This window comes from Pagrus major, chromosome 3 (genome assembly GCF_040436345.1).
Source record: "Pagrus major chromosome 3, Pma_NU_1.0".
NCBI classification, from domain to species: Eukaryota; Metazoa; Chordata; class Actinopteri; order Spariformes; family Sparidae; genus Pagrus; species Pagrus major.
The window spans coordinates 5,505,630-5,533,005 of NC_133217.1; the positions used below are offsets into that span (position 1 = coordinate 5,505,630).

A 27,376-nucleotide genomic window follows, 5' to 3' on the forward strand; every position below is an offset into this window, starting at 1 on the left:
TCCTGTGGATAAAAGAGGAAAAATAAAATAAAAAGTCAGGGATTAGAAAAATCGAAACAGAATCAGGTGAGACTCAGGTGAAACAGTCTGCAAGGAGTTTTTACTTCTGATGAAACAAAGACGAAGCTCTAAAAAAACTTTTGCATGCATTTACGTGCCGGGTAGCACTTTGCACGCACCCCCCACCCTCCATTCCTTCACTCCCTGCACTCATTTCTCTAGCAGTTACCGCGGCACACAGGGGCCGGGCTGCACATCTGGGACAAGTTAAATGGAGCTGCCTTGTCTGCTCCATTCTGGCTCGGCCTGTGTGGCTGGGTGGGGCGGTGAGGGAGTTGCAGGTTTAAGATTCACTGCAGGTATCACACACACGACCCCACACATCAGCGGCAAACTTTATTAATTACGCACGCAGATTGTTTGACCAAATCAGAACAGAGGTTACGACCAAGAGAAAGGTATTTAAACTGTGTGTGCGTACATAAGGAGATTAACCTGTGTGTGTGTGGAGGGGAGGGAGGAACATCAAAGAGCGACGGAGTAGACAGGTCTTGCATTCCTGCAACCTCTCAAAAGGAACAATCTCCACTCCATCAAGGGGTGTGTGTGTGTGTGTGTGTGTGTGTGTGTGTGTGTCTACAATCCTTCCTCCCTCGTTCGTTCTCTTGAATATAACCAACTACTGCTTCTGGTTTTAATCCAGCTGCGTCTCTGTTGATCATATGCATGTTTCCGACCAAGAAGACACATGCTGTTGATTTTAAGCTCCACAAAGTCTCCACTGCCATCTGGCCCACAGGTACCCGGGCTGCGTTCGCCGCCTACTACCCATGTGGAGATATAAATACGTGTCACTGTGGAATACAAAGTTAAAAGAAATCTTGGGCCTTTTTACTTCAGATATACTAAGCTATAAGCAGCGGGCAGACTTTTCATTTGAACAATTGAGACCCAAGTGTAAATATGAAAACATGCAAAATATGACAAATAATGTAGTGTAGGGATCAGGGGAATAGATTCAGGCACAGCAGCAGACTTGGACTTGTGTCCTTACCACCTGTCTGGCCTTCTGTTTGTGTCAGAGTCCATGTGTGTGATGAAACTGGTGTGTGTGTGTGTGTGAGAAAGAAAGACAGACAATAGGATGACTCTAAACTATGAGGAAACAAGACAACCAGACATCCTATGTTTCTTTCTATATTCACCTTCTCTTATATATACCCAATACTCTACTACAGAAGAGATACTACTACTACTACTAAGATAATAATGATTGCTGTATAAATTAAATTCCTCTCGAACACTCACAAACCGAAACACAACCCTGGCAGGCTCTCGGCCTCTTCGACCATCAAATCAAGTTTAACGAGCCCCAGGCTGAAAAAGATTTGCTCTCAATTGGATTTGCTTCACATTGCTTAATGAAGAGAACAATGTTTATGAGTCCTGTGTGAATTATCATTCATGTGGACCCACTTCTGGAATATGGTTCATTTGCAATCGTTTGTTCAGATAGTTTTACAGTTAAGAGCAAGAATAATCAGGTGTTGAACCTATTCAGGTCATTTAACTAGCGGCAAATACGTTCAGTGAATTGTCATATAAAGTGGCCATACTGACATAAGGGAGAGCTAAAAATAATAAACCTACATACGAAGTGAATGCAGTGCTTGCTGTGGAGGAGTGGGTGAACTGAGACATTTACTGTATTGTCTGAACCAACTGAACTGAAGTAAACCACAGACACTTGCAATAACACGTCTTCTTTGTGTATTTTGCAAACATAAGAATGTATTTGGAAGCCAAATATAGAAACTGACACATCAAATTACTGTGGTTATATCACAATATTGTGCATTGGCAATAGATTTAAAAAGAAGTTATCGGTAGACTTTTTGTCTCTAGGTTTGATTCCTGTTTTGCCATCCTCCCATACTACTGTCCTAAGCAGGAGTAGACTACATGGCTACTGAGCAAACTGCGCCCCCGTAACAAGTGTCTGAAATTACATCCTTCATTAATGCTAGTTACCATTGGAAAACATGTATGGCTGAGGAGAGAAGGAGGTTTTATGAAACTGATCAACTCTTATTTCATCAAGTGTTCTGCAGGTGAATGTGGAGCTCAGGAAATTTCAAGTTCAGTGCCATTATGAGACAACAACATGTAAGGTCAAACAGTTTCAACAAGGCGTATCTGTCTTGATGAATTTCTGTTGCCGTCTTAATGTTTAATAAATAAATTGTTGGTTTGGGAATTATTTTGTTTTATGTCTGTTATTTTCCCAGTGTAGCTCTCAATCACATGTTGGCTCTCTAATCTGGCACTCTAAGCTTTGAGAACCTCTGATCTAGGACCTGTGGAAAATCAACATGAACCCAACAACCCGATCTGAGAAAAGCAGAGCACAATTAAACTCGATCCAAAAGGCAACCCAAACTGACAAAAATAAAGAGACGATCCCTGTGCTGAGGTTAACAAGCAACAATATCATAAAAAACAAAACAAATGTGAAGTTATAGAAACTTATTGCAAAAATTGTGTTTATATGCTTCAAAGACTTATTTATAAAAATGATTCAAGTCTTGTTTTCACCTTCACCATGAGAGCGACAGAAAGACAGAAGATAATTATTTGCTAACCACTTTCATATCCGTGAATATCAACTGCCATCGAGGCTGATAAAATGTTTTTATGTCGGCTACTGATCTTCTAAAATATTTCCTCCTGCTGTGATTATTACGTACCATGTTATCAGAGCTGATACTGATTAGTCACAGATCCACTCTGGTTGGACTTATTGACACACTGAGTCAATATCTGTACCAGTAAAACGAGACCCAACCCAATTAGACTGTAATGTGGACCAGGGTCGGATCTCAGTTTATTCAAACCACAACTGAACTCTGGATGACCTCTTCTACTGTCTTTTTTTTAATTACCTCCATCTTCATCCCTTCTCAGACTTTCACCACTAATCTGAGCTGAGGACACTTTCTAATCTTTTATCGGCTGCAGGTGACAGACAACAAGCAGACAGGGAGGATAAAGATCTCTCTGGCTTTCTCACTGTCAACCTCACACACAGGCCAAGAAATGCTGGCGGATGCGACATCCAAGCAGACAGGTAAGGAAATGAGACAACCAAGCAAGTCAACAAAACATGCAGACTTGAAAATTGACAAATTTCCTTCTGTAAACAGGCAGAAAGAGAGAGTGACGACCCCTGATACTGCCTCGGAGCCAATTTTGATTTGGTTTGTATAAAAACTGCCGGCTGACGGGAAAACAAAATGACTGAGAAAAGGGCCAAGATCGTCCGTCTCACAGAGGACGCCGTGCTGTGAAGGTCTTGCATCAACACACAGGAAAAGTGATCCTTTGTTATGAAGTGGCCTCTGGAGACGTTCGTCTCATTCACACTGTGGGCAAGAAAAATAATCCATCGCAGCACAACTCAATTCATAAGTGGCCAGAGAAAATGTTGTCTTCAAAAGCTGAATGAGATCATTTTCTATCCCCATCCAGGCAGACAAACACACAGTCACGCTCACACCTTTGTCTGGTGAGAAGCTCTGAGAGTCATGCGTGAATCGTTTAGCAACAAATCAATATGACAGTTTTGGCTGAATTCGGGCTTCCAGTGTTTGTAGAAGACATAGACACACATATTTAGAGGGGGGTGTTTCTCCTTTTTTTTAAACAATAAATGACGCAGTTTCACATCATTTTGGACAATTATCTGCATACAAAAAGTTGGAAAAGAAAGCGCAGATAACAAAAAAACAAAACACAACAAGCTTAAAAAGGTAATGCCATCAATTTTACACATCAGGTGTGTTTATAGGTCCTGCATTGCATTGTGGGCAATGTAGGCACCAGGTTTGAAAAGGAAATAGTAAAAAAAGGCTACAGCTCTGATTCTGCTGTATCAATCTTGATAATTTGTTTACAAAATCTCCATAATGAGTTCAACAGTGTTATAGGGGTGCAATGACAGACCAGTGGACCGTTTCAAAACCTGGCGCTACATTACTCTCAATGCAACTAGATTGTGAGACTTGATGCATTAGGAGAAACTTTACAAACTTTTTGAAACGCTGTCTCTGGCAAATTCATAACTATTTGGGCCTTCTTGTTAATCCGGCAAACGTTACACATGAAGATATTTCTTTCTTTGTGTAAAACATGTATTGGTTGGTTGCAGTCATGTGGGTGTATATGCATATAGACTGAGCCAGTGGATTGTTTGGCCAGTTTGAAAGGGTTATTAGTTTTGATTCTTGGCTAATGTGGTGCCCCAAAGGGCTGGGTTGCAGCACCTAAGCCTTACAATAGCATGGAAAACCCCTGGCTTCTTGTCCATTTTGTTGTTGATCCAGTTGGACTTCATCCCTCTTTATCCTTTGAAGAAGACTAAGAGGTTTTCGATGCTACTTCCACTCTGCCATAGACACGACCTTTATTCAGTCAAGATCACGGGTCAATGAAAAGCTCCTTCCTGGCCTCCAGGTGAGGGCCACAATTCGCTGGCTGCGATTTGGGTAAATCCTCTGCAAGCTCGGACAGGCCTCAGTTCCATCCTCCCCTGCACCTGAGACACCAACACCCTGTCTTGCGCAACCACACAGCATAACAGAACACTTCCTGTGTGTGGTGACACATATCCTCGCTTCTTCCTGCTCCTGCTTTGGTCCACTGACTCCATTTGTGGTTTACTTCATCTAGTCTCTGTAGCCAATCCCTCTTCTCTCTCTCACACACACACACGCACACACACACGCACACACAACAACAACATGTCAAAACGGTCTGTGGGAGCATTTCCACTTGAGCTGTCAGTGCCCATTGTTTTCGGCGAGTCTCTGGGACGCAATTCATATCAGGATAAGAGTCACGGCTCATTCCTCCCCTCCTCCATTCTTTTCCTTCCTCTCCTATCCTGAACTGCTGAGTTGGCCTGATTCAACCACCAACTCGTGGCCCACATCTCTGGAGAAGGGGGTGAGGGAGGGTGGGAGAAGGGGGCAGCATCTTCTCACGGTGTGCATGCTATGCCTGCCAGATATCTGCGAGTGAGTTCAGGAGCTGATTTTACCAAGCTTTAGCTCAAAAACTTAGTTTGTAAAAGTTTGTTTTCATGCCGATTTTGCTGTCATCGTTCACTTTTGTCACTCCTCCTTCCTTTTCTAGACACTTACATTGAGAGAAATTAAAGATTCATAGCTGCTAGATCAAGTATAAACATCTAAATTTCTAGTACTATTCATAGATGTATTAGTCAAAAGCAGGAGATAAAATGCAGCTGTGAGAGAGAGACTAGCCAAACGACCCATGACCAACTGATGATCGTGGAAACTCTTCCAGGAGTAATCAATTACACCACAGACAAGGAGCCACAGATGAGACGCGTGCTTTAGATCCTCTTAGTGATTTGCTTTGATGTGAATTAAGTTAGCTACTGTTAAGCTCATTGCCAGCTCTGCTGATTTGTAATAGCCAATCATAAATACTTCTGGCTCCATTCCAGCCAATGAAATCACTCCAGTGCACGCACTATGGCTCAACAACGGCCAGACTGGTGAGGGGCATGACAGCTTGTCTCATTGTTTTAGCCTCATGACCTATATATGGCTACACTCGGCCTTTTAGCTGGCTGTAACTGTTCCTTTAATTCCTGGAGCACACACACACAGTCCACACAAAATACAAAATGGCATAATGCACAAGTAGAAAAGAGAAAAATATTCAGAAGATGACAAAGTACGACCATCATTTGGAGGTAAAAAAGCAAAAAGAACAATATTTAAATTCAGACAAAGTAATAAATAACTCTAAAATGCACCCCCTTTCTTTCTTTAGAAGACCCACACACATAGGCACAAAAACAACAACAAACTGACTCCTTATTTTATCAGTGTGGTTTGGCCACAAGGGGAACTACCAGATGGGTAAACAACCCTAAAGCAACAGTCAACTCCCTCTCAGCAGACCAGATCAGACTATTTCAAGGAAAACACGCAGCAGCATCTACTGAAAGTTACACATAAACATGTATTTCTTCATGCCAGAGGCATAATTGTATATTCAGGATGAACAAGCAGTATTGCATGTGATCATGTTGGTGAATGATGCACACATGTAGTTTGTGTAGTTATGATTTCAGAACACCAAGAAACACACACAAAAAAATGTGAACCTTGATTCAGACACACACACTAGTGTCCACACAGGCCAATGACACAGAGTTCATACAGTAAGTGCACTTGTACGCAGCCCATAATTGCACATGCTTTCATGTTAAATGGATTTGGATGGTTTCTGCCTCAGGGGCAGTGAACTTCTGACCAGGGTCATCAAACGGGGAAAATGAATGACATCACATGCCACGAGGTCGAGCACATCTGATTGGTTTCAAGGGACGAGGAGTCTTTGAGTGTTTGCAAATGCATATTATTTATAGCTTAAGCACATCCCATGTGCGCGACAAACACTTATTTTAAAAGCAAATTTGCAGATTGAGAAACTTCTTACATTTATTAAAGGGTAACTCGACCAATATTACACATTAACGTGCGTCTACAGATCTTGGAGAGTTCTACTTCTGCATTTGAGAAGGGTTAGTAGTACAAAGCCTATTGTGGCTCCAGAGGAAGCTGCATTTAATCTGATAAACTGCCTCCAGTGATGTCACCCATTGGCTAAGCTGCATTGTGGGTAATGCAGGTAAAAGGTTTTGAAAATGGAGAAGAATAGATCAAAATCTATCTCTGGTTCCACTGCATTGATTTTGATAAATTGTTTCTAAACTGTCCATGAGACCAACAGTGTTATAGGAGTGCAATGCTTCCTGGCACCTACATTACCCACAATGCAACCTCTGAGTGACATCACTGGGCTGGTTTATTAGATTAAATGCAGCTTCCTCTGGAGCCACAAAAGGCTTTATACCACTTTGTTTTTCACAAGTGCAGTAGTACTCCCCAAGACCTCACCAACACACTTCAATGGGTGAAATTGGTGGAGTTACCCTTTAACTAAAGCTTAGGCCAGGTACCAGCAGTTAGCCGGGCTTTGTAACCAAGAAACCTTTAATCCAAAGTAAGCTGGACAGGTCTGTCTGAAGCCAACCTTACCAGTGGTGAGTGTGTTTGCTGCGGGTGAGCTGTCGAGAAGCAAAGTCAGTCCCTACTTTGTAATTATGGACTCCCAAAATAACCCTCCGCAGAGGCAATACTAAGTTGACGCTGTGCTAGCTACCAAACATTTCTCAACACGCGAGAGAGTTTGCAGATGTAGTTCTTTTGATAAGAAGATTTTGACTAGGTAGAGATGGTGAGTCATGCGAAACACACCACAAAACACTATTATATTGTGAGGACTCTGTGAAAGGTGACAGAAAAACAGATTGAAGATACGATATACGCGTTACTGACAATAACAGTCTGTTCAAGCTGACCTACATGCTTTGATAAGGTGAGGTAAACGAGGATTTCCTCATAGGATTTGCTCAAGCTTGCCCTTGTGTTCGTTGCATTTGCATGTGTGAATTGGTGTGAGATTTCCAGTGCTACACACAGAGCGTGCCTGGCCTTGTCCTCCAGTAGAGCTGTAATTAAGGAGGAACTGCAGTGAGCAGTCTCACAGCGCGCCGTCTCTGCACAAACCAGCAGCTCCTCCCTCGCAAACCCACTAACATCCACCCAGCGTCCATATTCCCCCGCTCTCTCTAACCCCAAAATCTTCACCCTCTTCCCTCACTTTCATGGCTCGCTTCTAAACTTGGCCTGGGAATTTTCCACTGCAGACTCTTATCCGAACCATTCTTAGTGTCGTCTCTGTCCTGTTTGAAGGATATTGTTTTATATCATTTACTTGTGTTATAACAGGAAGTACTTTCTGATCTAATGTGTGTGTTAATCCCTCCATCTGTCATCAAAACTTAATGACATCCTGTATTTTCCAGAACTAGGTTCAAACCCTCTAACAGATTATGAGAGGACAAAGATGTACGAAAAGATTTAACTTTGTGAGAACGATTATTACAAAAATACTTTCTGCCTCCCTCATGTTTCTAAATGCAAAAATGTTGATTTAAAAGTAATTCATCTTGAGGGACTGACAGCAAAACGTGATTTTGAAGTAGAGGTATTAGATGGACAAGTATTTGTCATTTATCTGTGAAAATAAGTCATATTTACCTCAATACAAAAATGCCAAGAATTGTTGGAGGTGGATTCAAAGTGTTTTCTTCTCTTAAGTACAAGATTGATATCACTTTCAAGTCTGTCCAATATTTGAATATGAAGCTAGGGCCAGGGAGTGATTAGCTTAGCTTAGCATGAAGACTTGAAATGGATGCGAAGGGGATGGGGTGGGGGCTATATTAAGGGAATATGTCCTGTTATGACTTGTTTAGGGTTAGGGTTAGGTTTAGCCAGCCAAGCTGGGCTGAAATGGTCATTTTCATTGTTATTTTCTCAATCTATTAGTTAGTTGTCTACAAACTGTCAGAAAAGGGTGATCAGTGTTTCCAAAAGCCCACAATGACGTCCTCATGTGTCTTATTTTGTCCACAACCCAAGATATTCAGTTTACCGTCACAAAACCAGAAAATATTCAAATTTAAAGCTGCTATAATTATAATTAGCCAACTGTAAAACAGACAGGAAGTTAGCCAAAATGACAACAATGCTAACTCATTTTTTGACCTTTTCTTTTTTCTTATGAAATTACTCAAACCACTTAATTATCAAAATAGCCAGCCATTAATTCAATAGTTGACGACTAATCCATAAATCGTTGCTGCTCTTAAGCCAAGCTAGCCTATTTCAAGTCTTTATGCTAAGCTAGGCTAACGGGCTGCTGTCTGCAGCTTTATACTGAACAGAAAAAATATGAGTGGTATCAATCTTCTTATCTAACTGTTAGCCTACAACTACAACTACAACTACAACTCTTTGAAAGTTGGTTTAATTTTATCAAAACATAAAAAAAAAAACAATTTGCAGAAGAAAGCTGATGTTATGACGAAGTATTTGAGTTAATACAAGGGAAATCTCAAAACAAGCCATGCCTCTTATTCTTATGACAGCATACAAACAACCAGACACACAAAGCCCCACACACAGTTGGAAACTCAGAGTCAAACACCTCACAGGATCTCATTCCACTTCCAAGCCATAAACCAAAGGAAAGAAATAAGGCACACTAGTTTTTCAGTTTGTTTTCTTCTCTTTTGAAGCTTCATGCTGCTGAGGAGTGGCCGTTTTGGTGGCGGTGGCGGCTTAGGAAGTTGTTTGTTTGTCCCTGAAGGACCGGCTATATTCATCACATCCAGAATCCAATTTCCAGCACCCGCGTCTCTGGGCTTATTTAGAGGCAGGATGAGGTCAATTTTAACTCGGCCACTGAGTTTTTGAGAATCAGAGCAGTCATAACAGAAAATGTGCCGAGGTGTGATTGCAATCCTGAATTGAGAGCAGCTGTGTATATACTTCATTTTTACCAATATGAACTGCAAATCAGCTGCATCCTTCAGGAAATTTGCACGTCAAACACTGGAGAGCACATTTTAGCGGTTTTGTTTGAAGGGTGACTTTTTCTTTTTTTTACGATTCACAAGAAGACGCAAAAATAATTCCATGAAATTCTCTTTAAAATTGACAAACAGATGACAGAGGGAGTGCCTCTGGCTGAAACAGACACTCCTGTCCCACAATGTCTGGAAACTTCATTGTGGGGGAGCGGAGTCGGAGTTCAAAGCTGGGTCGTAAACCAAAATGAAAGCGGGGACTTAGGAAACACAAACACCAATATAGTTTCGCCAAACACAACAGCCCTTCAAGTTTAATTAAAACACAGAACGTCTCCTCCTACGCCACAACAACAGAAGAGAAGGGTCGAATATGTGTGTCAGCTGTGATTTGTGATGCAAAAGACTTCTGTGGTGCAATTACTATAAGATGACTCAGTTCACAAACACATAACAAGAACAAATTAGCTGTAATGGAATGGAGTGTGTGCGCACGCTGGTATCCGGCTGCATGTTTAGTATGGGTGTGGGTTTGTTTGTCTCTTTTAGTGTCAGCTGACATAATTTACAGCATCTTCCAAGCTGCTTCACACAAAGAGAAGCAGCTCCCCGTCAGACATGGCTGTTGCTGCCGTGTCCCGCTCCTGGCAGGGACCAGGCATCTCCATCACACTTTAACTACGGCTGGCATTGTCTGAAGACACGCAGGGAAGAGGCCACACACAGGTTTTATTGAGAAGCCCACACACACTACCTAAAAAGGTTTTACGGTGCAGAAACTTTTCCCTGTAGAGAGATGCGCTCAAAGAGCAAGTGGGAAAAATCCCTGACACTGACGAGGCCTTAAACACCTCACTTGCCTGAGACGATTTTCAAAGACGCTGCTTTTTCCCATGCTGCTGCTGCCCTCTGAATGTGACCCAGATGTGTCATCAAAGTATCTGTCTAAAGCTTACAAAAAGCTCTAATAAAAGGCTTTTTGTCTGCCTAGCATGACATTTGCTTGTGCCATCTCTGCCTGCATGGGCTTCCCCTCTTCCTCAGGAAAGTCCTGATTTCTGCTGGCTCAGGCTGCAACAAGGGGATAACAGCCAGACCACAGGATGGAGGTGGACTCAACCTGCCCAGTCCTCCCTCCCTCCGCCTGTCTGTCTTTCTTACTGTCAGGCTGACTCCCCACTGTCTACCGTGGTTTTCTCCCCCTTTGCCCTTGACTACTGAGTCATGCCTGAGCTCTAATGCCAAAAGAATGAGGATCGGTCTAAGCTGCTACCTAAAACAGCATTCCTGAACGTGAACCGAGATGATCAGACAGCCTTGACAGGAAGCGAACACTCACCACGGTGCTCAGGAAAAGGAGAATAATAAGAAGGTGGAGATGTAACAAAGATAACAAAAGCATAAGAGAGGAAAAAAGAAAGATGAGCTGTAGCTGACAGCTGCTGTCTTCTTTTGCATGGGCAGTGTGTCGGCCTGGTGTTTCATAACAATTCCTTTTACTTAACAAGCTTCTTCACTGCACAGCCTGAGGACGCTTTCTGGTACCAGCCACAAAGACTAGGGGTAGTGGAAGCCCCGGCTACACTCAAAGTCACTCTTAATGACTCTGATGTTGTGTAAAGGGAGTCACAAAAGCACACTTAGGCAGTGCAACAAGGCAGTGCCTTTACATGACCAAAATAGACCTGCTGGAATGAGGAAAAGGATGCTTTCTGCCTCTCATGGCATTCGATGGTATGGCTGGCATGCACATTTATAATCTACTGAATGAGCAACGAGGACAAAAGAGAACAAGCTGCACGTTGGGATGAATAAATTCTGAATTATCTTTACTAATCAAGAGATCTGTTTTAATCCAGTGTCCGAGGACTAAATCAGCTTTGTGAGGTCACTGTGGGATAAAGAGCCAACGCTAATTACTGAGGTGGCTCTCCCTCTTGTCGACACAGATCAAATGCTGCGGGGTCAAAGATTTAACCTGCAGCTACCATGACTGAGCACTGCCATGTTGACACATGTGCTGCACAATCCCATCAGGGCATGCAGACAAAAGTACACAAACTAAATCACACACACACAGACACACACACACACACACACACACACACACACACACACACACACACACACACACACACACACACACACACACACACACACACACACACACACACACACACACACACACACACACACACACGTTCTCGAAGCCCTGTGGCCATGGTGTGAGAGTGGCCAGATGTGCTGACAGGGTCCCTGCAGTTGGTCACAATAAAAGCACAAAGACTGAGAGAAACACAGCAGAGACTGAGGGCTCAAATGGAGCTAGAACAGCTTCTCTATTAAGACATTTCAAATTGTATTTAAAGTAGTAAAATATGTAAATATGGATGCACCGGTCTGATACATTGGATCGGTACTGGCGCCGATACTGACCTTATCCATCTATCAGATCAGCCGTCAGGTCACAATGCGACCGAACCAGTTTGAAAGTGTCACAACAATCCCTATCACAAAGACACACACATACTTAAACTTTGAAAAAAGAAGACAGCACCGATGTCAAATCAGCTCTCTGTATCTGCAGAAACCCTAAATTGACGTTATCAGAATCGATATCAGGAGAGCAAAAGTTGAACTAAAAGGAAGGAAATAAGGAAATATTGGAAAAAATGTTGTGATGAGATGATAAACCCCAAAAAAGAAACAAGAGTATTTGAAAACACAGCTTTAAGAATTCAAGTTCTTTGAGTACAACATGACTCATGAGAGTTGAATAAATTACATGTCTGCTTGCAATCTTATTCTTTTATGAGAGGATATAAGATGTTATTACAATTTAAAACGAATGGACTTCAGCTGAACCAGAAAACCAGACAAAAATAACAAACACTGTCCCAACAAACTTCCTCTCCATCTCCATCCAACATTTGGACTGTAACCATTTCGAGCATTCGACTATCTCTTTGACAAGTGTGACTATTTCTATTTTTATTTAATTATTCATCTTGAAATGTCTTTATTTAATTTCATGCTTTCCGCTGTGTGGTCTTGCTTATCTCTAACCAAAATCCAGAAATAATAACATAATGTCTGGTAGGGGAAGGGGGGAATCCAGTGGAGAATACAGGATTTATTGTGAGGAGTGTTTGTGTATGCGTGTGTGTGTGTTCATGTTTATAGCGGGTAGGGGGGTTGGGATGAGAGGGATATGTGGTTTGTGTGAGATGAATGAATATGATATGAATGTACACGCCTCTTATCTTGTGTTTTACATCTTTGGTTTGTGACTGTAAATGTTTCATGTGATCCTAATACCATTCTTGGATAGTATAAACATTGTTGTACATTATGATTATTTCTAGTTTTAATTCAAACAAAATGACTTTGTGCCTGTATGTGAAAGAAATAATATTAATATTTATCTTTATTTTTCCATTTTTCACTGTTTCCCCCTCTGCTTACAACTCTTAAGCTGCTGTAACAAGTTAATTTCCCTGGTGAGGAATCAATAAAGTCTTATCTTAATTTCAAAACCCTTATTGTGCAATGAAAGAAAATAACAATGTATTCTTCTGCACATGTTTTATTTCCTTATTAGAACTGAAAAGTCACGTCTGGATGTCGACAGTTAAATGAACAGAGACGCCTTCCTAAATATGATTAATACACTAAAACAATTAAATTTTTTTCCACTCAGGCAATTTCAACACGCTGCATTAGTTTGCTGCTCTACTCCAATGATAGTTTGTGTAAATGATCCTCTATTCACAGCCTGGCAAGCTTTGTTCTTCTAAACAACAAGTTGTTATTTAACTGAAAAAAGAAAAAGCAAAAGAGCCAAAAGCCATCAAAGTGCAGACAGTCAGGGCAGCCATAGAAATATAATAATGCTCTCATTTCTTTGATCTCCAAGCAACTGTGCGCTCCAATTTGTTGAGAAACAGCACCGGTCTGGATGTCAGCTTTAACTGGCGCAGCTGCTGTTACATTTTGTATTTGTGCTGCCCTGCCACATCTCTCTTTAGCTTGGCTGGTGCTGATATCTCTCTAGTTTTCACAGGTGTGGACGGTTGCAGTCGGAGCTGTGAACTCAGCATGCTCGATATGAAGCGGCACAGACTCGACCTTGGCCTACCTCGTCTGCTCTATTTATTTAAACTTTTAGCCCTTTGCCAAACAGGGGTCTCTTCTCTTTGTTGAAAGTTTAGTCTGTGCGCAGGCCACTGGCACAGTCTGCAAAAACAACTCCGTCTTCTCCCCCGAAACTGAGCTTTCAAAATCAGGTCTGTGTTTTGTTTGGATCAGGGCAGTTTTCATCCACCATTAGTGTAATTACAGGTAAAATTTAAATCAAATTTAATTCACGAATCCTTATGTGAACCCTGCTTGTCCTCCACTGTGCGTAGCCTACCATTAAAGACTATCAACAAGATTACTATGGTCATTACTATGCACCAACGCCTGCTGGATCGTGTCAGTTTGCCAGCTCCTAAAGCTTTCAGCACTTCATTCACAGGCTCCAGGAATACATTCGTGGGAAGAGATATGATATATTCTGTGCAGTGTTTTTCACTTCTTACAAGGATCGTTTACTTTATGGTGAACGTGGAAATCCATGAGTTCAGTGGCCGGTTTCCTGTCCCGGTTATCTTTGCCTGGAATAACGACGTAGGCAGTGCTCACTCGCTCTTATCTATGCACTAATTTGCATCATTTTGCACGAGAGGCAGACTATGAATGAACAGTTAGTACTTTAGCTCGTAGCAGTAGTTTCTCCAGATAAAACACCATAAACCTTTGAGGAAAACACGAGGATACTGGACTTGCAATCCTATTTTTTCCTTTTTTCTAACATGTACAAACTCCCTCACTAGTTTCATACGACCCCAATCCAACATCAATCATCAGCTGACCACACATGACTGAACCATTACAATCGCCACACACCCACACACACACACACACACTGGACCAAGGACAAGGAGTCCACCTCCTCACACAGAGCTGCTTCACTCCACTCCTCTTTGCTCGCAAATCTTTTCATGCGTCCCATTTCTTCCCATCACTTGCTCGCCCCTCCCCCGTCCTGGATGTAACTGCGAGAGAAATGTAGAAGTGTCCCAGTGCTAAACTTCTCGCCACCCCTCTGCAAACTGGTATTTTTCCACCACTGGTTTTGACTTTGTTGGCTGCCCAGAACAGCTTTTGTAAAGCAGTAGATGTTGCAGAAGTAATGTACCATTAAACTGGAAGAAAAAAAAAGAGGATGACTTTTAACACCCCTTATCTTTATTATTTTGTCTGCGTTTAGCTGTTGGACTTTGATTATGTGTAAAAGTCACACATGACATCGCACATTGTACTAGTACTGGGACAAATCTTTCTGTCCGCCACCTTAAGTCTCCTCTCTAAAGTAAAAAGAACAGAAACTGACCTGCACATTTTTATCACTCTGTGCGCTACACATAGACCTGTTGTTATTTACATACTGGTCACTAGAGCTGCAATGATAACTCGTCTAACCGAATAGTCCACTGAAAGCAAAACAATCAGAAAATGCTGTTTTAGCTCCTAAAATACAGAGATTCCCTGCTTGTGTCTTCTTTATGTCAGTCTATTTAAAAAAAAAGGGAAAAAAGAAGGGAAAAGTTCAAATGGCTGTCGAATAGATCAACCATGCTTTTTATTATATTAAACTCAATATCCTTGGGTTTGGGACTGACGAAACAGGACATTTAAAGACATCACGTTGAAGTGTGAAAAACTGGGATGGATATTTTTAACTTTTTCTGACATCATGATATAATAAGTTCACGCAAATAAAAACTTAATAGTTTATCCCGTTTACATGTCCCTGCACAGCTCGATGGCTTCTTTCTACTGTGGGCACAATTAGATTCATGACATTTTCTGTTGTTGCACCCCGCTAAAGTGAAATATATGCCAATTGGAAAATGTTCCAGCTCAGTGCACCTACTAATAGTTGGCTGATAAAGTGACACTTGCTGCAATAAAGCACTCCTTTAGAGGATCATCTCCTACGAGGATATCACTCTTTGACATAATAGTCCTGAAAGCAAATTAAATAAAAAAGACATTACTGCTAAATTATCTCAAGAGGGCAACTATTAAGCCTGTAGAAGTTAAACATTAAATGAATTTAAGCAAGCAACCTCAAGTTAAGTAGCTAAATGAGCCCTGAGGAGGTATTTCCTTTTAAAACTGTTACCAGGTGTAACAAGGAGCATTATCGATTTCTTACAAAAAAAAGAGTGAGTTACTTCAAAACAGCCAGAGGCATTGTTGCAAGTTCAATCTTTCAGTTTTCCTTTATCCAGAAGCGAAAACAAAATACAACAATCCTTTTGTCTCCTCTTACACATTTAAAATATCAGTAGATTTCCTGGTTCAAATACCAAACCTTGCTCTGCCTGTAGACGATTATTGCGCAATCATCTACCGTAAACTGACACGCCATTGTGTATTGTTGTGGATGAACCGCGAGGTGTAAGCCTTTATTCTGGAGGTGAAGTCATCCCCAAACAAGCTGCCATAACCTCCCAAAGGGAGCAACAGGTATCATCTGCAGGATTATTGCTGGATTGCCACAAAACTGCGGCACACGCTCAAGTGAGCTTAGTAACAATGGCAATGTAAGCCTGGAAGGGGGGTGTCAGGTAGATGAAAGAGACACACAGACACACACACACACACTAGAATACCTATTGTTACATCTGGAAATGTACTTGCACATTGTGATCCAACTGCAATGATTAACTGATTCGTTGTTAACTATTTTTGAGTATTTTAAGAAAAAAAAGGGGCAAATCAGCTTCTTAAATGTGTTTTTTTGTAACAACCTTTATCCCGTCTGAGATCATATTTTACATTTTCTTGCCTTTTAAAAAGGACACAGAAAAGGACATAAAAATGTAGTGTTCTGAGCTGTCAGGGGAGCAATTCAATGAAATGTGTTTTCTTCTTTGTGCACTAATATCCAAATGAAAGAGTAGTCCAGTTTAAGATACATTGAATGTCCCTTCTGTGACCGTGTGGTGAGTCACAGTGCCTTTAAGTGTGTGTGAGGCCTTTCATCCCGGGTGGTCTGCTGACCGGGACGGAGACGATACATGGTGACCTGTACCAACAGGCTGGTACTGACTGATACAGTCATTATCACACACATACTTTCTCGAGCATGTGCCATACTGAGCAGCTCCTCTGAGACATGAGGTACTCACACAGTCGTACACACACACACCTCTTTGTCTAGAGACTAACAATAGACCTGCAGTGAGGCTTAAGATGCTCAGACTGCCTCAGCATCAGTCACAACAGTCCACATCACCACATCAGTGTCATGTTTATGCCACAACAATGCCATATAAGCCCCTTCATAAAGAGCCACTGGATCTGTTCCTCAACAAGGGTCAGTTCCTCTGGTGCTTTATGGCATTTTTTAATTAGAAACTGGGAGAGAAAACTGTCGCAGAGGACAGTTCGATGTGTAAGATATGGACAAGCTCAAGGTTACCTGCAATGTTTCTTAGCGTAGAAAGGCCAGTACGCTTAAACTAATCTCTAAACTTCTGCCAATATCATAAAAAAATCATTACACTTTTATGAATTAAAAATTAAGATGCTCAGGGAAAAAGCAGAGTGTTTTTTTCAAACAGGGAATGCCATATATTTCATAAGCGTGGGTAACACTTGATGTCCTGAATAAAATATTGTTATAACAAAGAGGAGAAGACAAGTAGAATACTTGAAGAGCAGTCAAGGAAAATTTTCGGTTGAACTGACAGGAAAATTGCTGCTCTTACGAGAGATTTTCAATGCGCAAAGAAACTTTAAAAGACCTGCCGTCTTTGCACCGAAAGGTAAAACACACACAAATATTAATTTGTGTTTCAGAGGTTTCAGATAATAAAAACTACATCCTGAGAAATCAAGTTAATTAACAATCCAAACATTAATTTCTATATCTAACATCCTTGGCAGAGGCCTTATCAGCCAACGCACAATGAGTTAATTCAGCTCCAGACATATGAGCTCTCAAGACAAGTGAATAACACAATGGGAGAGTCTGGTGGGGCCTCTTCAATATCCAAACCCTATTTCTTTGCTGGAAATCTGCAACAAGATAATTCTCCGCACTGCGGCTAGCTTTTGTGTTCGAACCACTGGACGACAATTAAAACAATACCCTGGAGTGTACATGTTCATTACACAACCAGGCGGAGGGACATTCCACGAAGGATTGAGTGTATGAATAGATGTGAATGGTGACAGATTCATTTGTATGCACGTTGGCTGGCTGGCAGTCAGTCAAGACCCACTCCAGAGTTGGGATCAATGCGAGAGAGACTAGGACTAGTTCCCATTCAGGGTACCGTGGTGTTGTCTTTGAGCAAATACACACTCACATGCACACACGCACACACACACAGACACACAAACGCAGGGAGCTCAGTAAGGAGTCTCTCTTTCATGCAGATCTTTTGTCTCTCAGTAATGTCTGGTATGCCGGGATACAGGCTTTGCTCAATGACCTGATTTCTATGGGGGCTGCCGAGGCACCGGCCTGTGTGTATGTGCGTGTGCAGTGCATGTGTTTGTGTGTCTGTGTGTGTGTGATCATCTGCCTGCAAGCCCTTCCTTTGGATAAGACACAGGACTTACCCAGGCAGACAGACACAGACTGAGACAGATCCAGCCAATAAGAGGGCAGGAAACACAAAAACACACACACACACAGACACACACAGAAAAGCCTTGCATGAAGTAAACAAAAAGGCCTCGAGTTCCCAGAGTGGGAAGAAACACATAATTGGATGAGGAAATATTCTGCGGGGAAACTATGTTCAAGTCAGCACAATAATTGCAGCCACAGTTATTGCAATAGATGATTGTTTTATGGGTTTACCAGTTGCAGGATATTTGAAAACTCCATATCCATCCAACGTTTAACCAAACTGACAACTGGATTTGAGAGACAATGTTGGAGAAAAAGAGGAAAAGATTTCCGCTCTCCACACAACTGACCTTGTCTCTGTATGAAGATCCTGAGCAGGGGATGAGCCGTCGACACCGCCTTGCAGAAGTTGTCGTCGTTGTTGATCGGCAGGAGATCGCCGTGGATGTCAGCGTAGCCGATCATCACCTCCATGTTGGCGATGCGGTGAATGTGCAGAATGAGCTTGTAAAACTCCTCAAACTTTCCAGGCTTGACCCGGTCCACAGAGAACCGGCGAAATTCGGCCCCATACTGTAGAGAAAAGGAAGATCAAAAGAGAGAGGCCATTAAAAGGGACAGTTACTAGGACAAGCAAACAGGAAGAGGAAACCGGGATGTCCGACCTTGTGCACTTATCTGAGCCATCTGACTGGCACACATAAAACTGACGGGGTGGACGTCGGCTCAGCTCTGTCACAGTTGTGGTCATGACCTTATGTAAAACATTGCACAGGAACAGCAGCTTCTAAGTAAAATACAAACTGACTTAGCTGTAATCCTTTACTAAACTGATATCAGCGCAGCTTAAGCAATATCATTGTTCAAACATTTACATATTACACTCTCTTCATAGACGAATTAAAGAAATGTCAACACTAGAGCTAATCTATCATCACTTTTTAAGCAAAATGTCAAACATGTAATGGTTTGAGGTTCTCATATGTCAGAAATCACTACTTGTCTTGGTCTTACATCGTATCAAATGTAATATTTTGGAGATATTTTTGGAGATTTGAACTATCAGTTGGACAAAACAAGACATCTGATGAAAAAAAAAAAATCATAAAAATGTATGTGCTTTTATGAAACTAAACATTAACCTTCAGGGGAAAAGAGCAGGAGCATTTTCACACAATAAATGCCATATATTTACATAGTTTGAAATTTGACATCAGCAGTAGGTTAGCTTAAAATCTGACACAATGACTGAAAACAGGAGGAAACACTTTGCCTGGTTCTGTCTGAAAGTAACAAAAAACGCCTATCAAGACCTCTGAATCTCACTAACTTACATGTTACAATATCTATCTTTTCTGTTTCTTCAATGCCTTCAAAACCTGAATCCTAGCTAGCGGCTCTTCAGTCTTTATGCTAATTAAAGCTAACTGGCTGCTGGATGTAGCATCATATTGAACCGACAGATAAAACAGTGGCGTCAATGTTCTCGTTTAATGCTAGTTAATGAATTAAACAGTGAGTTTCAGAGGTTTTGTGTTACCTTTGGATACAGTCAGGCTAGCTGTTCTCCCGTTTCCAGTCTTTATGCTAAGCTAACTGGCAGCTGTCAATAGCCTTATATTGAACAGACAGGTATAACAGGTATATGGTGTAACAATGGTAACAACCGGTCACCTTATAGGGAACAAATAGATTTGAATCTTCTCATTTAATGCTCGTTAATTAGTTAATTAGTAAAATTTAGAGGTTTTTTGTTAACTTTAGTAAAGTCAGGCTAGCTGTTTCTCCACATTTTCAGTATTTACAATAACTAGTTACAAGCTGTATCGTTAGCTTGGACTGAGTGAGGCTAGCTGATTCTGATTGTTATCATTAGCCTTTTTATGTTAACTAGCTGCTGGCTGTAGCTTCACATTTGGCGTACTAACATGACAGTGGTATCAATATTGTCATTTAGCTATTTCCAAGACAGTCATTACGAGTAGATCCTAAAATGTGAACAGAGTGTGACTGCTATTTAGGCCGTCATCCGCTAAACAAACAGATCAGAAGACGAGGTGCATTGGCATCTCGGTGGCTAACCACCTGAGCTAAACAATTTCCTGGTGTAAACCCTGTAGAGCTTAGTGTTTCACTGCACACCAAGATCACGTCATTAGAAAAACAAATGTAATTGTTCGTCACATGTAACACTGACCGAGAAAACAGCAGGAAAAGGGAGGGGGGTAGTTGTACAATAGAACAATACAGGTAGATGAGTAAGCTGTTTCAGCATACAGTTTAAACATGACAGTGGCAGGCAGCCCCACCTCCCGCCCACCGTTTACGCACATGAGCACAGACAGACTTGAGCAATTGTGCCACGGCTTTCCCGGCTAGGTCACCGAACCACCAATGAGAGCGGGGCTGAGGGTCACGGCGGGGTCATCATGTGACTCACGGACAAGAATGGACTTGAGGAGGAGAGATACAACCGAGGCACAAAAGCACAGCTCGATAAACCGCAACAACAGACAATTGGTGTGTGAATCACAGTGGTAATTTGTAGACTAAGGTGCTTTTTGTTACTGTAATCATCAGCTCACAGCGGAGGGAAGCTGACAGCGGAGGAGAGGAGATGATCATGGAGAGGGAGGAGGAGGAGGAGGAGGGAGGGAGGGAAAACTGCTGACAGAGTAGCAGAGGAGAGAAGCAGTATACCGACTGGGAGGAGAGAAGAGGAGCAGGGGGGGATACATTAACCAACTCTGTAATTAGAGGACGACATATGAATTTAAGAGGAGGCGTGTTAGGAGACTAAGGGGATGCCAGGCGGGTGTGTAGTTTGCTGCCAGATTCACTGAAGGCAAACGGAGGCGGGCGCACATTTCCAAAGCACCCAACTTCCAGCTATTAAAACTCAACCTACATTCGAAGATGCCACGAGAAGTTGACAAACAGGTTTGCCTGTGATCAGGGGGCGTACTTAACAAATCAGGAAAGTGAAACCTGCACATGCATTAAGTGTGATTAACGCTGTAAGACTTCAACATGGTACACTTGACTTGCGAAATCATATTTTGCGTATCAGTAAGCTACGTCATCGCTCTGATTTCTGAACGTTCTCTTGGCACGGCGCCTCGTGATCGGGCTGAACAATCTGTTTTCTCAAGCAGAACTCGGCCCTCCAGTGAGCAAGTTTCAACACATTATTATTAATCACGGGCCTCCTAACCTAAGAATATATCACTACGAACGTGACATCACCTGTCCTCCTGCAGGGAAGAGTGATGTCAACAGGTTGAAACATGTCTGGAGACACTAAACTCTGACACACCGGAGTAGATGGAAGATAACTGCCTTGCGTCTTTCGCCAACGCTGGCTTTGTCCTTACCTAATACTCTCTAAGTCAGGGACAACTCACCTGAGAAATCGCCTGCAGGTTCGTGGCATTTTGGAGAGTTGATAAATAAAAGTGCAACTTGATCTGCACAAAGACTGTTCAGGCCTCAAACTGAGAATATCAGTGGACTAATTAAAGTGAGGGCAGAGTGAGTCAAACAAAAACAATCCCACCCAACCCCCTCAAAATCCCTACGCACTCTGATAAGAGCTTTAAGTGAGTGAAACCAGCTCCTGGCCGAGGCTCCACGACAGACAGCCAGACACCTCCAGTGTTTTTCCCTGATAAGCTTATCAATGGAACAGTTTCCCCTGAGAAAACCAAACGTTAACCAGTGAGAACCAGGCACATAACACGCACCAGGCTCAACTACACCAACAACAAACACACTGATATCATTCCTTTGAAACCCAGTGAATCTGAATGTTTAGCGTCAACTACTGTTTGATAAAGTTTTCTTAAGGGTTGGAACATTTGAACAAATTTTGGGGTTAATTTCTGGAATGGCAACTCTTCTTATACAACTATAACTTCTATGTCAACAGCAGCTGGACTTGCTGCAATTAGTCAGTTTCCTTCGACTCATTCTAGATAACTCGATGTGAAGCTGGCTTCAGTGAGACTGAAGGTTGAGTTTCAATCTGCTGAGCACCTGATACAAGACAGGAAGTTTTTTTAAAGATATGTTAGTAAGATGAACTTCTGCTGGAATTTGCAAAGGAATCTGCAAGTTTTCCATCAGCAAGTCTTACTTGTGTGTTCACGGGAAAACGGCTTAATTTTGCACATATCAGGTGACTTTTCTAGTTACTGCTTGAGATGAACCCTTGTTACATCCGCCAAGGAGTTGTGTTTTCACCCCTGTCCGTTTATTAGTTGGTTGTTGGTTTGTGAGCAGGATTACACAAAAACTACTGAATGGATTTCCACCAAACTTGGACGGGGGATGAGTCTCGGCCCACAATAGATCCCATTAACTTTTAGTGAGGATCGAAGAATTTTTTTTCTCCCTTTCCTTAACATCTTCTTAACATCGCGTTTTTGTTAAGTTTTGTGAATTTCTAAGTGAATAATGGATGGCTCTTGATGACAAAAAGTACAGTTTGTACTACAGCTGATTTAAATGTTATATGTAATATTGGATTAGGCTTGACTGAATTAAAGGAGACGGTTGGGCCTTGGCAGAAGTATGCGCTCTACTGAGTGCCATCCGAGTTATTTATGGCTTTTTAGCTCGCAACACACCACATTTAAGCTGCAACGATCAGTCGATCATCATTTGATTCATCGGTTCATTCATTTTTTTAAGCACAAATGCCAAACAATTAATTAAAAAGGCCCACAGCATAGGATTTAATGGCATCTAGCGGTGTTGTTGCAGACTGCAACCAACTAAACACTCCTCGCCTAACCTTACACTTAGATTCTTAGTTTTCAGGCGATAAACACACTGATGAAAACATAATTATAAATATCATATTCTATTTTTGCCCTTAAAATTCCCTAAATTCTACACACTGCACCTTTAATCATCAAAATAAACAGCAGAATAATCGATAATGAAGACAGTCGTTAAGAGTCAGCCCAGGGTCTTTTCACCTGTTGTTCTGGCTTTGTCAGATGCAGTGAAACTAGACCTAGATTCCTAATGGTTCCTTTAACATGTTGAAAAAGAAACTCAACAGTGGAGCAGCTTGATAAGACAGAAATTCAAATGCTCTCAACTGTCACTCTGGTGTAATCAGCTGAAACTCGACTAAATGTTCTAAATTTAGTCACCACCCTGCTATTTATTCGTCACTGAGAGGCATGCGACGTGAAACCAAACGCAGTCATTGTGTTCTAATAAAAGTGGACCAAAAATGACATAATGATAGTGCTGATCCAAAAAAGGAAACATGTGACGTTGTGTGACAGTGAGTCAGCTCGGCATTGATGTGATGATGATGTTGTTAAAACCTGCCCGATCGGCCACGCAGCTCCCGGCTTGTCCGTCCCACCCACAAACAATCTCTGGTACAGCTCTGAGGTGACCGCTCCTGTCACTGTGGGATAAACATGAAACCCACCCCGACCCAGAGATAACAAAAGAAGAAGCTCACTGCTCTTCTTCCATAAAATGTATACCCCTATGAGCATCCTGGAATAGATTCATTCCCAGTGAAAGACCTCTTGGCCTGACTGAGTCACCTCTCTTGAACATTTGCTCCATCTCAATTCGGCATGTCAACTGTGCCTCAGGAGCCAAACCTTCATACATGTGCACACACTCACATCATGCGTGCGAATGTCTGTCTGGATTGTCATCTTAAAGGAATTTGGAGGAGAAAAAAAAAGGTTGGTCCTTGAGAGGCTGAGGCACATTTTTAAATAGCTGGAGTGTTTGTGCAGTTTGTGGTCAGGATTGGACACAGTGCCATGTGTTTATCTGGGATGCTTTTCACCACAGACAAACTCATCCTACACTGCAGACAATGCACTTCTAATGTATTTGATAAGGTTTGAAAAGTCTGTTCAAATTCTCCATTACATAAGCCACCAATTTACTCAAATTGGTGGATAACTGTGGTCATTTTCTTTTGCTGGATAACTTAATTTATGCCGCCTCTCACAAACTCAAAACAACGAGGGGGCTGTAAACTATACACGCACAGAACCCGCAGGCAGTGAACGCAACTAATGTTGCAGAAACATCCCATCAGCAGATAAAAACCTCCTCTGCTGTAACAAATAGTTAAAGCCAGGTTTGTTGGGAAACAATGTCAGACCAGTTTTTCCCATCAGCTTCGTGTCAGAGAGGCAAAGAGCCAAATCTGCAAAATCGGACGTGAGGAAGAAAACAATAAGTGCAAAATTACAGATGAACGTGCAGAAGCTGGTGCCCGTTTCATGAAGAAGATCAGGGCTTTGAGGAGAAAATCTGGGTCGTTGGTTGCAGGTTTGTCCGAGCAGCTCCAGCTCCGACCATGTGAACTCTTTATTTTCTCCCCCAAGTCCACATTTAGAGGCTGAAATTCACAAACACTCACCTTGCTCTTCACTTCCACGGCGTTACAGTCCGTAGTCCGCAGAGGTTGCGACTGTTTAAAGCTCCGATTCATTTTTCTTTCTTTTTTTTTTTTTTCTGTGGTTGAAGTTTAAAAAAGAAAAGAAAAAGAAAAAAAAAAAAAAAGTTCAGGCGCCTTTGCCCGCAGACAGAGGGGCTCTGGTCCCGGGGTTTGTGGTGTAAATTCCTCCTGCTTCGTCTCTGGTGGAAGAAGAAGAAGAAGTTCGTCTTTTCTTTACTTTATTTCTCCTCCTGGATGTTTGTTCTTCTTCAGCGCGCTCCGGCAGACATGAGAGAGGAGTTTACAGGAGAAGAGGAGGTGAGCAACTCGCCGCGTTGACTCGGGAGTGTGAGTTAAGTTTTGAAATGACATCAGCCCTCCTAAAAAATGGGATCCTGTGAGGCGTTCATGTCCGCTCGGAATCCGCAGCTTCCTCCGTCAGGACACGATTCGTAGCAGGTAAGAGTTTATTTAAAAAAACTACCAATAATCAGTGTTTTGCGAGCACCCAAAAGACATACTTGAGCAAAAATAAATATGTCGTGTTAAAATGTTGCTTTGGTAAAAGTGAAAGGTCTTTAAATTATCTGATAATAAATGTACTTTAGTATCAAAAGGACAAGTAAAAATACAATTAAACATATATTCAGCATTTCTTAAATATATGTATGCAAGCATGCTATAATGCAGCATGCAATCTGTAAGGTAATTAAAGGTATCAAATAAATGTAGTGGAGTAAAAAGAGTATAAAGTAGCAGAAAATGGAAGTTAAAGTGCCTCAAAATGTAACTTAATTACACTAATTGAGTACATTACTTAGTTACATTCAATCACTGTCATTAATAATAAGTAAAATATTTTATTTTTATAATTTTTATTTATATTTTACTTAAGTAGCTACAAATTCGAAGTAATTGTACTTAACTTGAGTATTTACATTTTTTTGCATCTTCATACTTGTACTCCACTACACCAGCGAGGGAAAAAAATTATACTTGACAGCTTTGGTTACTTTTTAGATAAACATTCTTCATACCAATTCATACCACCAAAATCTTGAATTTTTCCTGATAAACTGAAAATTCTCTCACTTCTTAAGCTAAATAAAGTCTTAACATCCCTCTTTGTTTAGCTGGAAAACTGAACACAGACTTTTTTTATGGAAAGTTGACTTTTTAGAGATACGTGGTTCTCACAGGACAGTGAGGCTACAACCATATGATGATCTTATGGAATATGATGAATTGCTGTAGATTAAACTAACCAGCAGTAGGCCTATATGAAGTTGTTAAATGTTCTTAACCTTAAACATCTACAGCATAAATGTGTATGCTGTATTCTACATACAACATACACATTTATGCAGCTGTGATAATAATCAGAAACAGCAGATATAATAAACACTGACAATTAACATTTTACCGCAGAATGAATACTTTTACTTTTGATACTTACATTTCAATGATGATATTTGGATACTTTTACTTGAGTACGTTTATGATTGCAGGATTTTTACTCGTAGCAGAGTATTTCCACAGTGTGGTATTACTTTACTTAAGTAAAGGATGTGAATACTGACTTCACCATCATTTAAAACACAATGCAAAATGATGACTAGACATAACAGTCTTGGTTATTTAGGCCTAAATGGGTCACCAGGCTGCAAAATATTGATCTTAATAAACATTTTACCAGTTGTCTAACTCTCTTCTTCATATCCCTACCACACATGGCAGCTGAGGTAAAGTAGGCTATAAAAGAAAAAAAAGTTATTCATGGTTCATCAGGCATGTATCACCAAGCCTCTTTAGATGAATGTGGAGCTCAATGTGTATTAATCACTAATACCAATGACTTAACTCCCCCAGGTGTTATCCACATTTTTTGGGTCGTTTATGACACCTCACTAATAGGCCTAATATTTCCGATAGAGCATGAAGGTAGCACCATGCTACATGCTGGTCCTCCAGGGCACCAGAGGGCGCATCTCTCAACACAAATGTTTTCAAAGCTCCTCTGATAGTTGATTGGAAGATGGTGTAATCTTGAGTTAAGTAGAGCACTAGTCATCACACAAACCTTATTTAAAGTTATTTTTAGGTGAGCATTGCAACAGAAACCTGTGCAGGAGTATATGGTTTGAATAAAAAACAGTAACCCTCCCATTATCCCTGTTATTGGTTCCTTCTTCTTCATTACAGCTCATGTAGTTGAGCTCATTACTGTTCAAACAAGGTGGAACTAAGCCTAATTTCCACAAGTGTCCTCACTTTTTATTCAAAAGGAGCAAAAACAAGTCAAACTCTAAATACTAGTGGTATCTGTTTGTTCTATCCAGCAGGCAAAAAAAACTGCTGCAGACACGAATCCATATGGTGACAGGTGACAGATCATTATTTTTAATCTATTACTACCTGCTCGACTTGTCAGGCAAACTGTCAATTAGCCGAATGTAATCTAATCATGATTGATTGCGGAGAGTTTAATTCCTGTGGTTTATTTTTATCTGATGCAGCTCTTAAGAAGGTGTGGAGCTGTAACAAAACAGAGTTTCCACGTCTGGAAAACATTGTTAAAAGCTTACTTATAGCTTCTGAAAAGTACACCATTAAGTGTTAAGTGCAGTAGAATTAATTAGCACTAGAGCATGACAGATGATAAATGTTGTGCAGGTAAAACCCCCCAAAAGCAAACTTTGTTCCCCTTGAGGCA

The 27,376-nt window shown here is 41.3% G+C and overlaps 1 protein-coding gene across 1 annotated transcript in view; it reads right to left on the bottom strand.

Annotated features, from left to right (window-relative positions):
* The window catches only part of pard6gb (par-6 family cell polarity regulator gamma b), a 36,833-nt gene extending 11,821 nt beyond the window's left edge, over positions 1 to 25,012 (bottom strand). The window contains exons 1-2 of the mRNA XM_073463604.1: positions 24,646 to 25,012; positions 18,584 to 18,806 (exon numbers count right to left, since the gene is read on the bottom strand). Of these exons, the coding sequence (XP_073319705.1) occupies positions 18,584 to 18,806; positions 24,646 to 24,717 (295 nt within the window). The 5' untranslated portion in view covers positions 24,718 to 25,012. The remainder of the gene's footprint in view (positions 1 to 18,583; positions 18,807 to 24,645) is intronic.
* Between the last annotated feature and the right edge of the window lie 2,364 nt (positions 25,013 to 27,376).